This window comes from Triplophysa rosa, unplaced genomic scaffold (assembly GCF_024868665.1).
Source record: "Triplophysa rosa unplaced genomic scaffold, Trosa_1v2 scaffold57_ERROPOS2633229, whole genome shotgun sequence".
In the NCBI taxonomy this organism is placed as follows: Eukaryota; Metazoa; Chordata; class Actinopteri; order Cypriniformes; family Nemacheilidae; genus Triplophysa; species Triplophysa rosa.
The window spans coordinates 1-12,836 of record NW_026634593.1 but is presented as its reverse complement, the minus strand read 5'-3'; the positions used below and the strand labels follow the sequence as shown (position 1 = coordinate 12,836).

At 36.0% G+C, this 12,836-nt stretch overlaps 1 protein-coding gene across 1 annotated transcript; it reads right to left on the bottom strand.

Moving 5' to 3' along the window:
• Positions 1–598: 598 nt before the first annotated feature.
• On the bottom strand, positions 599–11,321 carry st8sia4 (ST8 alpha-N-acetyl-neuraminide alpha-2,8-sialyltransferase 4). Its single transcript, XM_057328605.1, has 5 exons — positions 11,074–11,321; positions 6,266–6,364; positions 3,828–4,085; positions 3,229–3,522; positions 599–2,262 (listed from the first exon to the last, which is right to left on the bottom strand). The coding sequence occupies exons 1-5, from the start codon at positions 11,181–11,183 to the stop codon at positions 1,980–1,982; spliced, it is 1,044 nt and encodes a 347-aa protein (XP_057184588.1). The 5' UTR covers positions 11,184–11,321; the 3' UTR covers positions 599–1,979.
• Between the last annotated feature and the right edge of the window lie 1,515 nt (positions 11,322–12,836).

Here is a 12,836-nt window from a genome sequence, read left to right as displayed (position 1 = left end):
ATTTCCTTTTTTTCTGTTGCCACAGTTTGAAGTTATAGCTGCACTCAGTTACATTATGCCCATGCCTTAACATTCCTCTGTTGTCTGATATTGGTCACAAAATCAGACTCAACCAAATTTACGTAAACTGTTTTAAACAAATGTAAACTTAGTGATAGTTCACCCAAAAATAAAAATTCTGTCATTTACTCACACTCTTGTCATTAAAAACCTGTATGACTTTCTTTCTTCCGCAGAACACAACAGAAGATATTTTAAAGAATGATGTGAACTGGCATTCACTTGCATAGGTTTTCTGTCCATACAATAGAAGTGAATGGGGGCCAGTGCTGTTCAGTTACCAACTTTCTTCAGACTATCTTCTTTTGTGTTCTGCGTAACATGAAAAGACAAGAGGGTGAGTGAATGGTGACAGAATTTTCATTTTCAATTTTCAACGTTTACTAAGTTCCACTACCATTGACATTGTGTTTTCTTTTCTATGTAATGCTGTTTTAAAACAATGCAACATTGTAAAAAGCACTATATCAATAAACTTGACTATTAAACCCCTCTTTTTGAAGAAAGCATCGAGGAGATGGAGCCCAAACTGTTTGCAATAAAATAAGCATAGCAATGTTTAATCAAAACCTACATTAATACATCAAACAGTCATTACAAAGAACATTTGTTATGCATTCATTAAGCGTATTTCATTAAGACACACTCAAATGTAAAGTTGCTGCACTACCATTGGTATACCTTGTCTACTAGTAAAGCTTACCTTGTAATGCTTCTAATATTACCACATAAACTCATGTTGGTGATATAACCAAGCATATCTACTGACCTAAGAATGTCTGATTTAAATCCTTGAATTTGATAATGGTAAAGAGAGACTTCCATTTTCCTTAAAGTTTTGGATGACAAGCTTGGTCCAAATAAGAAAAGTGTAAATAAAGACCCAAATTCCAAAGTTGAGTTTAAATCAACAAGAATGTAATTATACAAATAGGTTCTCCATTCTCTACAATTCCAATAGCAGGTTTGTTTGAATCAACTTTTGACACAGAAATTTGGCATTAAGAAATTAAACTTTAAAGATGACAATATAATAATAATAGCAAAATAGTATAAAAATCTATTTACAAACACCACAAAGTTGAAAACTTGTTTTGTGACCGCAATGACTCGTAATATAAATAAACACCACAGGAATATACGTATATTTCTATACATAGTACAGTGCTTTAGGAAGTTTTAAATTAAACACACTTACTCGCACATTTCATTCACACATAAAAATGAAGACTGATTCATAGAAATTCACAATGAAAGTTCACTTGAGATCACATACACTCTTAAAGCAGTCTGTTCTTAACTGACCACATCTCTGTGTCTAGTTAAGGACAACACTGTGTTACTTTAAACTCAACCCTGTGCTGTCCCTTTTATTTATTTAACACAAAATCAACTCAAAACGACTAGTGTTAAAATGATTAATTCTTAAGTACTTAACACATCCTTTTTGAGCATGCAAGTATGAAAAGTATACCAGTGACTTTGAAAATGTTCAATCTGAGAGTGAACTGTATAAATGATTTACAAAATATAAAAATTTACATACTAAAATTCTACATACAACAAACAAAAATCTTTCACACACACAACATTATTTTTAGGCCATGTGTATAAAACATTCTCAAACTGAGATGATAAAATATGTATCAAATCCCTGCAAAAACAATCACTGATTGAATTTGTAAAATATTGCACTTTTAAGTTAAAAAATATGCTTAAAACATATAAATCAGCTTTTCATTATAGAAATATCAGTAGTTTAAAGGAAAAACCTGTTTTATAACACAGAAACAAGATGAACATTTTCATCACAATTATTCACTCACATTCTACTTCCCCATTCGTCAATGCAAGTTTTAAGATGATGTTGTGAAAGTTTGTTTTATTTTCTCTGTGTTGTGAGAACAGTTATGGTCGAGTCAAGGTTGTGCACATTTAGACATGGTCAGTTTCAGTGCTCCTTTGTTGTGCAAAGTTTTCAGAGTCTTGAACTCCAGTGGCATGCGGTGGGGTCCTGCGCTGGAGAAATAGCGATATTTCAGTGTGTCGTAGTAATGATATTTAACAGTATTTCCGTTACTGTCTTTGGGAAAAGGCCAGAACCCATAGAGGTGAATTTCATCACAGAAACGTGTAGCCATGGTGTACATCAATAATCCAGTACTTGGTCTTTTGATATTTATTTTGTTTGTGAGCCAGAATCTAGAAAACAAACATACATTTTTATGAATTTGGTACTCCACGTTACAACAATTTAATAACTCTTTTGGTGGCTTAAATATTCTGCGTTCAATATTCTCAAATTTCAATTTGTCAATTAACATATATTTGAGCATCATTTCAGTGGAGCGGATAAAATTATTTTAAATCAAAAGCACTATCTTTCCATTATTTTACATGTCCAAAAAAGTTATTATGCTTTTAGAACTCAGGTATATATATATATATACACACACACATTAACTAATATGACCATTGTTCTATATTCTCACCCTTGACCATATGATACACATCAATTCTATTATTTATTCCCTCAATTTCACAATTATCAAACTAACTGTCAGTTAATTATTGGACTGTCTAATCAACCCTCTCTTCATTGAGGATCATAAGAACTCCACAACATTAGTTTGTAGATCCATCAGGATATCATGGAGAAAGCAGTCTTAATTACATCACATAGTCACTGGGGTTCCTCAAGGATCAGTGCTGTGACCATTCCTATTCTTTATACAACGATCCTTGGGACCCATCATATGTTTGTATGTTCAGTGTATTACCCAAAACTAACATTGTGTGTGAAGAAGCACAGCAATGTTACTCAACACCACCACACTTATGACCTCCTCAAACTGTATGTTTTAAATGCATTATTGTGCTCTGTTCTTGGTGGCTTCCCACAAAGGTTGATAAAACGATTTCGCCATTGTCGCTCAAAGTCTCAAACCCACAAAAGGGTCACAATGCTACCTTAATAACCATCAGCTGTAAATACATTGAGAGGTGCAATAAATGTGTAAGCTGCAGATTCTAAAGTACAGCTCCTAATACTGTAGTACTGGTACAACAATTTTCAAAAGAAAAAGCTGATGCTAACCCTACTCATAGCAGGCAAAGAAAATTAAGTTTCATTAAAATGTAACCTTTCTACTTAATTTTATTACTCACCCTCGTACAGCATGGATAAGTCGAAGTGAAGGATAGGCTGTGCGCACTTTCAGCTTGTGTTTAAGAATGAGCTCATTCACACCATTCACGTGCCTCTCGCTGCCCTTCACCATGAAAGCAGGGATCCAGAGCACACTGTCGTTGAGCTGCTGTAAACGTTGAACGAAAGCTTCCTGCGCTGTTTTGTTGTGCAGGCCTCCGTACACCCGCTGGACAACAGAGGGGTTCATGGTAGTGAAGTCTGACTTTAAACCCACATCATCGGAAAATGGCTCTAGAGGGGCGAGATTACATCTGTTTGAGAAAAAAAGGAAAGCAAATATCAGAGTCAGAATGAATGGGACTGAAGCTAGCTCACGTGTTCTTCTCGGCAAATACTGAAATACAATAAAGAACTGGATCCCAACCTTTTGGAACTGAATTCCTTTCTCATGTGGCACGCTCCCACCCCACATATTGGTAGAGACCATAATGCCTATCTAACATGTATTTCTGGGTGAACTTTTGTATAAGGCATGTGAAGCTTCTGCATGCTTTAATCCTTGTTCCAAAAAAACTGAAGGTAAGGATCAGACCACAGAAAAAATATATTAGCCTACCTGATAACAAAATCATGGCTGTCTATTTCTTTTCCACATCCGCTCTGGAGGAGAATGCCTGAGTTTCCCACCACGGCACATGTTTTGAACTTTTTGTTCTTCAGAGGCGATACTTCAGGAAGTAAACTGTGCAGAGTGTGAGACACATTAAATGTTCGACGTCTTTCCAGAACGTAGTGGATGGTATCGCCTGGTTTGTAATTGCTCTTGATAATAGACACATCTCTCTCTGCATCCAAGAAGCGAAGAATTTCCTTCCTTTCGATTTGATAAAACAAGTGAAAGGGACCGTTTACAGGCAAATACTGAAATGTTGTAGGTTATAATCATGTTATTATAATAGACAAATTACATTATTCACTTATGCACAAATTCTATTAAAAGAACCTAATGTGTTAAATAAAATTAATTCAAAGTATTAAAATAAGAAAAACTGTAATCAGCTGTCAGTCACCAGCTGGAGTGCCCTTCATGTCCACTAGAGGGCACTCCCCACATCTGCCAGACCAGGGGTTTTCAAACTTTTTCATGCCAAGGACCCCCAAATATGATTAAGCTTTTTTCGAGAAACCCTCTTTCTAAAATACAGATACATTTTTGTAATGAAGCATTTAACTGGTATAGTAAGTGTGATATTATAAAGACAACATATTGTTTGTAGACATGAAACGGTAACAATCTTCAGTAGAACTTTTGGCGTTTTTGTTTCTCAAAAATTTTATGGGGACCCCTAAGAACATTCTGGAGGCCACTGGGGGTCCCTGGACCCCAGTTTGCCATAATCTTTTAAATTTAGCTTCAGTGTGCTCTAAATGGAAAAAAGTAGTAAACATAATAAAAATAAGGAAACATGATAATCAGTATGTTGTCAGTCACTACATTGTTTTCATCGTCATCTTTTAAATGGATACTCTACCAAAAAATGAAAATTCTGTCACCATTTACTCACCTTTAAGGTTTGAAACAACTTGAGAATGAGTAATTTATGACAGAATTATCATTTTTGGGTGGACTATCCCTTTAAATGCCGATACTGTTAATGTAACTTTGTTTGATCTTGCCCCTTAACATTTAACTCAACATGGCACCTGTTGTCAGAGGAGTTTGTCAAGCTCATACAGAACCCTGGGCGTGAAATAAAAAAGAATTCATAACTAAATCAGTAAAGAGAACAAAACGAAAAATAAAAAACGGAAATGCACTGAAAACCAGAATGTGATGAAATCAATCAGAAAGGAAAGCAACTAACTGTCAGGCGGGAGGTGATGCAGAACTCATGAACGGCATAACACAAAGCACACAAGGGCAATATAAAGGAAGGAAATCAGGAGGGTAAACAACAAGGACAGATGGGGTAATAAACAAGGTCAGTAAATAAGGCCTCAAGACATAAGAGAGAAAACACAGCGCTGAAACCAACAAACAAAATCAACAAATGACAACTGAAACAAATGAAAGCCAATGAGAGAGTTTGGATCTTGACACCGTTATGGTATTTTCAACGTGTGTACTGGGTTTGAAAGCACACGCTTTGTTTACTCAATCAGTCAACAGATAGGAAATGTGAAGCTCACAGTGCAATGCGGAAAGAAGAACAAACTTTTTTTCAGATTCGAGTTAGAAACACCTGTCTGAACACAGCCATTGTGGTCTTCTACTGAAATGTACTTCAGAATAAAAAAAAGAATAACAATAAAATAATAATACTAAAAATTACAGCGGCACTATCATGATACTGACACACATGCATCTGCACATCTTTTACTTTGAAGATATTTCTTTAAATAGGGTAGTTGATTTAACAAAATTCACAGATGTTAACGGTGATGTAAACTTGGCTTGCAGGGAGGCCTTTTCCCCTCAGATCTTTTTGTGCCCCCTCAGTTTTTGTATTCATGGCACGATTTAAAATGAGACTTTACAAAAAAGAGAACTAATTCAAACTGTATTGTGTGTTCACAAGACTAGGCCTGGGTGGCACCAACAAGGATTAAAGTAAACAGAGTTTAGAGCTAATCTAGAGCTAGAGTTTTATTTTAATTCGAGTTCTGTTGCACCTCTTAAAATGAAACAAAGATTAACAAATCGTGGATTAAAACTTTAACCTGTATTTAAAATGTCATCTGCGATTCATTTTGTTCGCCATGATGGATTCGCCGGTGTGACTAAATAGCTACAGTGTTGCACTGTCATGTAAACAGTGACCTAAACAAAACAGAACTTGTGGATGCTGAATTTACTTTCTCTCGTCAGTTTGTACAGACTGAATTCGCTCGTTCAACAGGGATATTAGCTATTAATACATGGCTAAAAATGACTTATTTGTGTAACCTAATGTAGGGTATTCACTCTTTTTAAAAACGTTTACTCACTACACTAATAAAAAAAATGCATTTTTGAATAGCATACGAAACATTATTACAGTGGAAATCACTCACCTTATTTTGTTCACAAGAGTGAAATTAATTTTCCATCCTGCTCTGGAGTCATTCAGATCGCCAATGACCATCAGCCTAATAGCACTCAGATCAAAGTTCCTGTTCAAAAACAGAGGGTGTGATATAGTAGCACATCTTTACACCTTTCATAGGACAGAGCGCAACTTAAATTGATGTTTATTTACAAGATAAATTCTTTACCATGAACACATTTTCTTGCCATAGATGCTAGTAGGGATGCAATAATACTGAAGTTCTTGATACGTTTAGTAAAAAACAGAAACCTTGACGCACAGACCCTTAGAAAAAGGACTGGTGGTAATTTGGTGCCGTGGTGGTCTCGCATACAGTATAATCTAGGGCTCCAACTAACGATTATTTTGATAATCGATTAGTTAGACGATTATTTTTTCGATTAATCTGATAAAAAGTCTAATTAGATCTTTTGCTTATAACTAAATCAGAAATGGGAAAAGTATGCACAACTGAACTCATTAACCTTCTCCCAAAATGTTGTGGATGACTCTCTAATAAACACACCAAGGCTGATGAGTTGATTCAGGTATGTCATATTAGAAGTAGCTGACAATAGTCTCTCCCAAACGTGGGAGGGACGGTTGGCCAAGGAAATCATTATTTTTTGTGGCATGAAAAGTGAGATATTTGTCATTCAAATAGGGCTGCAACAACTAGTCGATAAAATTGATAATAATCGATGATGAAAATAGTTGTCAACGAATTTCATAATCGATTAGGTGGTCTGTGACGTCACTTGCGAGCTGCGCAATTATAAATCAGGCACGTCTTCCCTTTTAAAATTACAATTTTACACGTGTCTCTCTGTGCAGCATGAGCATTGCAGTTTTAAAGTCAGACGTTTTACCCAAATATCATTTTTTTATTAAAAGCTGCAGTGCTAATATTAGTTAACTTTAAATTGAGTAATTTTGTATTAGTATGGGTCTATATAGGCTAATATATCTATCTATATAATCTAAATGAGGACAATAATCCCTTCAATGGTGTTTACAGAAGACAATAAGGAACATAATATGCATTTCTGCCTAGACTATCTGCACTTACATGAAGAAAGAACTACAAACAAGTCTGGGTGGAAATGACTTGAAAGAACGCATAGTTTGCACACACAAGTGACATGAGACCAGAGGTGGACAGAAGTGAAAGTCGCGGTGCAAAGGTGCGCAAGCGTGGAACAGATCGTGCAGTGTCGTAAATCGTCGCAAAACAGAATTATCATTTGCGCATGCACGTTTTCTACTATGTCATTATGCGCATGCGCGGACGGATCGTGCAGGCATCCCGGATCGTGTACCGACAGTGAGGACAACAACAATTCCCATCATTCCATGCTCATTCACAGCGTCACCAAACTATACCTTTGTTATACTTTTTTTTTCAGAACAGTTTGCTGTTCTGTCAGTAAAAGACGATGATGCCTTAATGAGAAATGAAGGGAGGCATACCGAGAGATGTATGATCATTATACAAATGAACAGCAGCTACAGATGTATCTCTGGCAAAAAAATTGTGTTGTTGCATTTGATATTGTTGTGTTTCTTTGTTTCACCCTTAAGCCTGTGTAGCTGTTTACTTCTGATTGTTTTATGTCGTTTGCTGTCGCCTTTGTCATCTTTCGTTTATCTCGTTCATCTGGATGGTTTAATACAGCTGTCACTAGTGCTGGGCGGTGTACCGGTTCAAACAGTATACCGGTTTGAATTACAGGTTGGAATTGAAAAAAAAACCAGCAGACCGGTACGAGTGGTTAAGCAACGCAAAAGTAATGTGCGTCGTCTTTATACAGTACGAGCTGTAGGCGGATCTGCTCTGTACAGTGTGAGCAGATAAAAAGTCAGGCACGTGATGCATCTTCTCTATACAAATGCGGGTTGTGCAGCTATAAAATCTGACTTGTCTTTATACATACGCAAGCTTATAAAGTCAGGCGCATGTGCTCTGTACAGCCGGTGTGTTTGTTGATCAGTCTGGCTAGTGGCTAACAATATAACTATTTATATTTTATTTCCTTTTTATTTACATTAATTTATAATAATATTTTATTGTATTAATAATTGTGTTAAACAATTTGTTGAATTTTATTGTATATCATTTTTTATCATTTACAATTTGTTAAATGGTCATGTAACTTTGTCACATGTAAGTTTAGCCAAGTAACGGTTCTTCTACCAACCCAAAATAATACTGGCTAGACACATACTTTTAACTTGCTAGCTAATGTAATTTACTTGTTATTTCTTTTGCTTGTTATCAGAAAAAATCTACAGGAACCCTGTTCTTTGCTGATGTGTAGCCTACCGGAAGTTAAGTTTGGGCCACAAAAGTGCGCATGCGCAGTAACGTTTGTTTATGTTGTTGCTTTGAAACCGTCTATTGGCTCCATATTTGTTTACAACACGATTTGCAGCCCGCAGCACAGATCAGCAAGTCACGTGACAACAGTGAAACACTGAATGATTGACAAGACGATGGGAAGCGCAAGAGAACGTTTGTTAATATTAGTTTATGCTTAATATAAGCAACGATATTTATGTTTAGAAGGTTTTCATTAAAAATAATAATGAAACGCAAACTAAGCATTAATTTTAGAGTAAGGGGAAAATCCAGATGTTTTTATTTATATGTGTGAGCGGGTACATAAATATATTATGCTATTCCTTTTGTTAATAAGTAATAATGTTAATAAAACTTTTTGATAATAAAAGGTGGGAAATTTCCTCACAGCACATCCCTAGGTGAGTACAACTCAATACTTGGTTTATTCATATATTTTTACATTTACACATTAAAAACAGTCAGGGCAGGGGAAAATGTTGATAAACCGTCAGAATCCATAAAAACCATAAAACAGATTTTTGGTCAAACCGCCTAGCACTAGCTGTCACCAGTTTGTCAAATTTTCCTGATCTATCCATATATTAGGTTACTTGTCTGGCATTTTGTTTGTTGTCGGATCTGTGTGCTGTTGTGGACAGTAGGCTACAGTCTAATTTTTCCATTAGCTATTTCAGTTACACTTGGCAAAGAGATATGGACTTATAATGTGGTTGACAGACCTGAAACTAATGGGTTTGTCAGCCAATCAGAATGAGACATTCAACAGCCCGGTAGTAGTGTAATACATTGCCTGTTCAGAGCCCGTCCTGACTCTTCATCAGTGCATTTACTGCTGTACTGATGTAGACTTTACAGTCAGTTTCAGAGCCTAAGTGCCACTGCATCGTTTGTGTGATAGCAGTGACTCCTGGGCCCGTTTGCATAAAGCACCTTAAGTTTTTCCCTTAAGTATGACACTTAAGGGGTGATTTTCCTTTACCAAAGACAATAGGAGAATAATTTAAGTAAAACTTAAATTATACTTAAGGACACACTTAAGGGAAAATTACACTTAAGGTGCTTTATGCAACCGGGCCCTGGCATGTGATGTAAAGCTCAGATCTAATAGGACAGCTTGTTTCTTCACCGAGCAAACGTTATCAACTGGTTAAAAAAAGCAGTGACGAGTGAATGTTTGAGCACTGTGTGAAAGCATTTATATAGGGATCCATTGTTTTAATTTTGTTGCTTCATATTCACATCGCTTTTCTGCATCTAGTGTGAAAGCTCCAGGTGAAGAAAATAGACTGTTTTTTAATTCCCAGATTTTGATTTAAGATAACAAAAACCTTTTTTGTCTTGCGATGAATTACCACAAAACTAATATGAGCTAAATAGTGTACAATTCTCTATATTTCCATAAAAAAACATTCTTTGTTTTTATGATTTGCAGACCAAAAACCAAAAATTTGTTTACTTTAGTTTCTCTGAACGACAAAAAATATTTGACAAAAACAATTTGAAAGTCAACAGCAAATAGGACTAGCAAAAGATGCACAGCTGTGAGAGCTTTCCGCTTCTGTTTTTAAGCATGCATAATGAGTTTGCACTAGAAAAAAGGAAACCACATTCACATTAGCAAAACTGTCTGCTGTCCTCTCACTGACACACACGCATGCAAACACGTACTCCTGCACCCACACAGACAAAAAACGAAACCCCAAATACAGCCGTATGTTTTCCCTAATTCTTTAAGCCCTGAATTAAAGTATATTCAGTAAGAACATATCGTAAAATCAGTTGTGAAACAGATCTCTTCGTTACCTCTATAAAGTAAAGCAAAATATGAACAAGTATAAACTTGACCACATTTTTAGTTCCTGAAAGAAAACTTGAGGTCTGCCATGAAAAAAAAACTTAAAGCACTTGTGTTTCGAAACTAAATTTGATTTTTTTTAAACATCTACCTCATTTAAAACAGAAAAATTAGATCATATAAAAACGGACTTTCTTTATGACTTTCCTTCTTGACAGACAAGGTTTCAGTGTGTGTCTAATGTTCAGACTAGAAATTACTAAAGCATTTAAACAAACAAACAAACTTTCATGAAGATCTTTACGGGATCAGACTACGGCTAAAACGCTTTTTACTATAAATAAAACCAAAAATGTGTTAAAGGGTTTGGAAAAGGTGTAGCAGTAGTGGGGGTAAAATAACCAATTCAGCTCAAACAAAGCGAAAATGAATCCATCCTAATTCAATTAACGTTAACACGGCCAATTCCAAACTGAACAACGTGGATCATATATTAAATGGAATAAAAATAAATAAACAACATATAAACATTCACTTAGTTGATAGAGCTTCACATTAGAATGTGATGCACTTGAGATGAACAGTAGTAATTGACTCTTTTATTGGCTGTTTTAACAACAACAGTTGAACCTCTTACCCTTCCAGTACAGCTTCCTCACGTTCACTTCTGCCTATTTCTGTCGTCTTGTAGAATATCAGCAAAACACTTATGGCGCAGATAGTCCACAGTTTGCGTGTCAGTCGCATTTCGTGAACGAATCTTACGAAGATCTTAAATAATGTCTTGAATCTTATGCTCTCCCATCGCACACAGTAGCCGAGCCAAAAGAAAAGGGCGCTACGAGCAGCATGTTCCACAGCTGCACACCTCCCACTGTGAGTGACAAACGCAGCAGCCAATAAATTCTCTCATATGTAAATTAGCTCACAAAGCGTGCCAATCGAAATGCATGCGCAGCAGCATCGTGAACAACAACAGTGTGTTTTGAGACTGATGTAAAACCCTTGCAAAAAATGTTGACTTTGGTGTTTTTGGTAAAACCATATAACAACAAACGAACTATTGTCTCACAACTATAATGAAACCATATTTGTAGTCATTGTAATCAATCGGCCAAAACTCTTGCTTAGAAGTAAATAAACAATTAAACTGCAGATGTTTTGACGCCGAATGCAATAAGGGTTTGTTTAATTTTCAATTTCATGTAAATGTCATTTTCAATTTCATGCAAACCTGAATTACCCTGAAAAAAAATGCCAAAGCTTTTCACCATACTAATACCTCAATAAAATAACTTATATCAACATGCTGTGGCTTAAATACCGATATAAAGTTAAAAGCATTGTTTGAAGCATGATTTTTCATAGTGCTGCTTTCAGAATGGTCACGTAAGGGTAGTCCTCATAAATGAGCACATGAATAAAAAACCTATTTCCTGTTCTGTTAAGAACCCTTTTCCATTTGCTGGGTATTGTCAACAGGGGCTTGCATCTTTAGGGGGTGGAGGCGAGCTATACAAAAAGGAAACAAGGATGCACAAATTAGAAATGAGGATTATGTAGATTAGATCCATCCCTAATCAAACACAACTCAACCAGTTCATCAAGCCCTGTGTCCAAAATGGTCTACCCCTACAGTGGCTTGCAAAAGTATTCATCCCCCTTCATTTTATTCACATTTTGTTATGCTGCTGTCTTATCTTAAACTACTTTAAATTATTATTTTTTACATTAATCTACACTCCATGCACAATAATGACAAAACAAAAAATTGATTTTTGACAGCTTTGCAAATTTATTAAAAATAAAAAACAAAAATAAGTACATAGCATAAGTATTCATACCCTCAACTCAGAAAATGGTTATAGCGCCTTTACAGACTCAAATGTTTTTGGGGTATGATGTGAAAAGCTTTACACATCTGCATTTGGCAATTTTCTGTCATTCTTCTCCTCAGATCCTCTCAAACTCTGTCAGGTTGGATGGAGATCATCAGCAGACAGACATTTTCAGGTTTCTACAGAGATGTTCAGTTGGGTTCAAGTACTAGCTGGGCCACTCAAGGACATAGACAGAGTTGTCCATAAGCCACTCTTGCATTGTTTTAGTTGTGTGCTTAGGATCATTGTCATGTTGGAGAATGAACCTTCTGCCCTGTCCAAGGTTCTGAATGTGCTGGGCTAGGTTTTCATGATCATTATCTCCGTATTTTGTGTACAGTCCCTGAAGCTGAAAAACACCCCCACATCATTATGCTGTTTCCACCACACTTTACTGTTAAGACGGTATTGTACAGGTGTTGAGCAGTGCTTGTTTTTCTCCAGACATGATGCATGAATCTGAGATTCATCAGACCAGAATATCTTGTTTCTGACAGTTTGAAAGATTCGTTGTAGTATT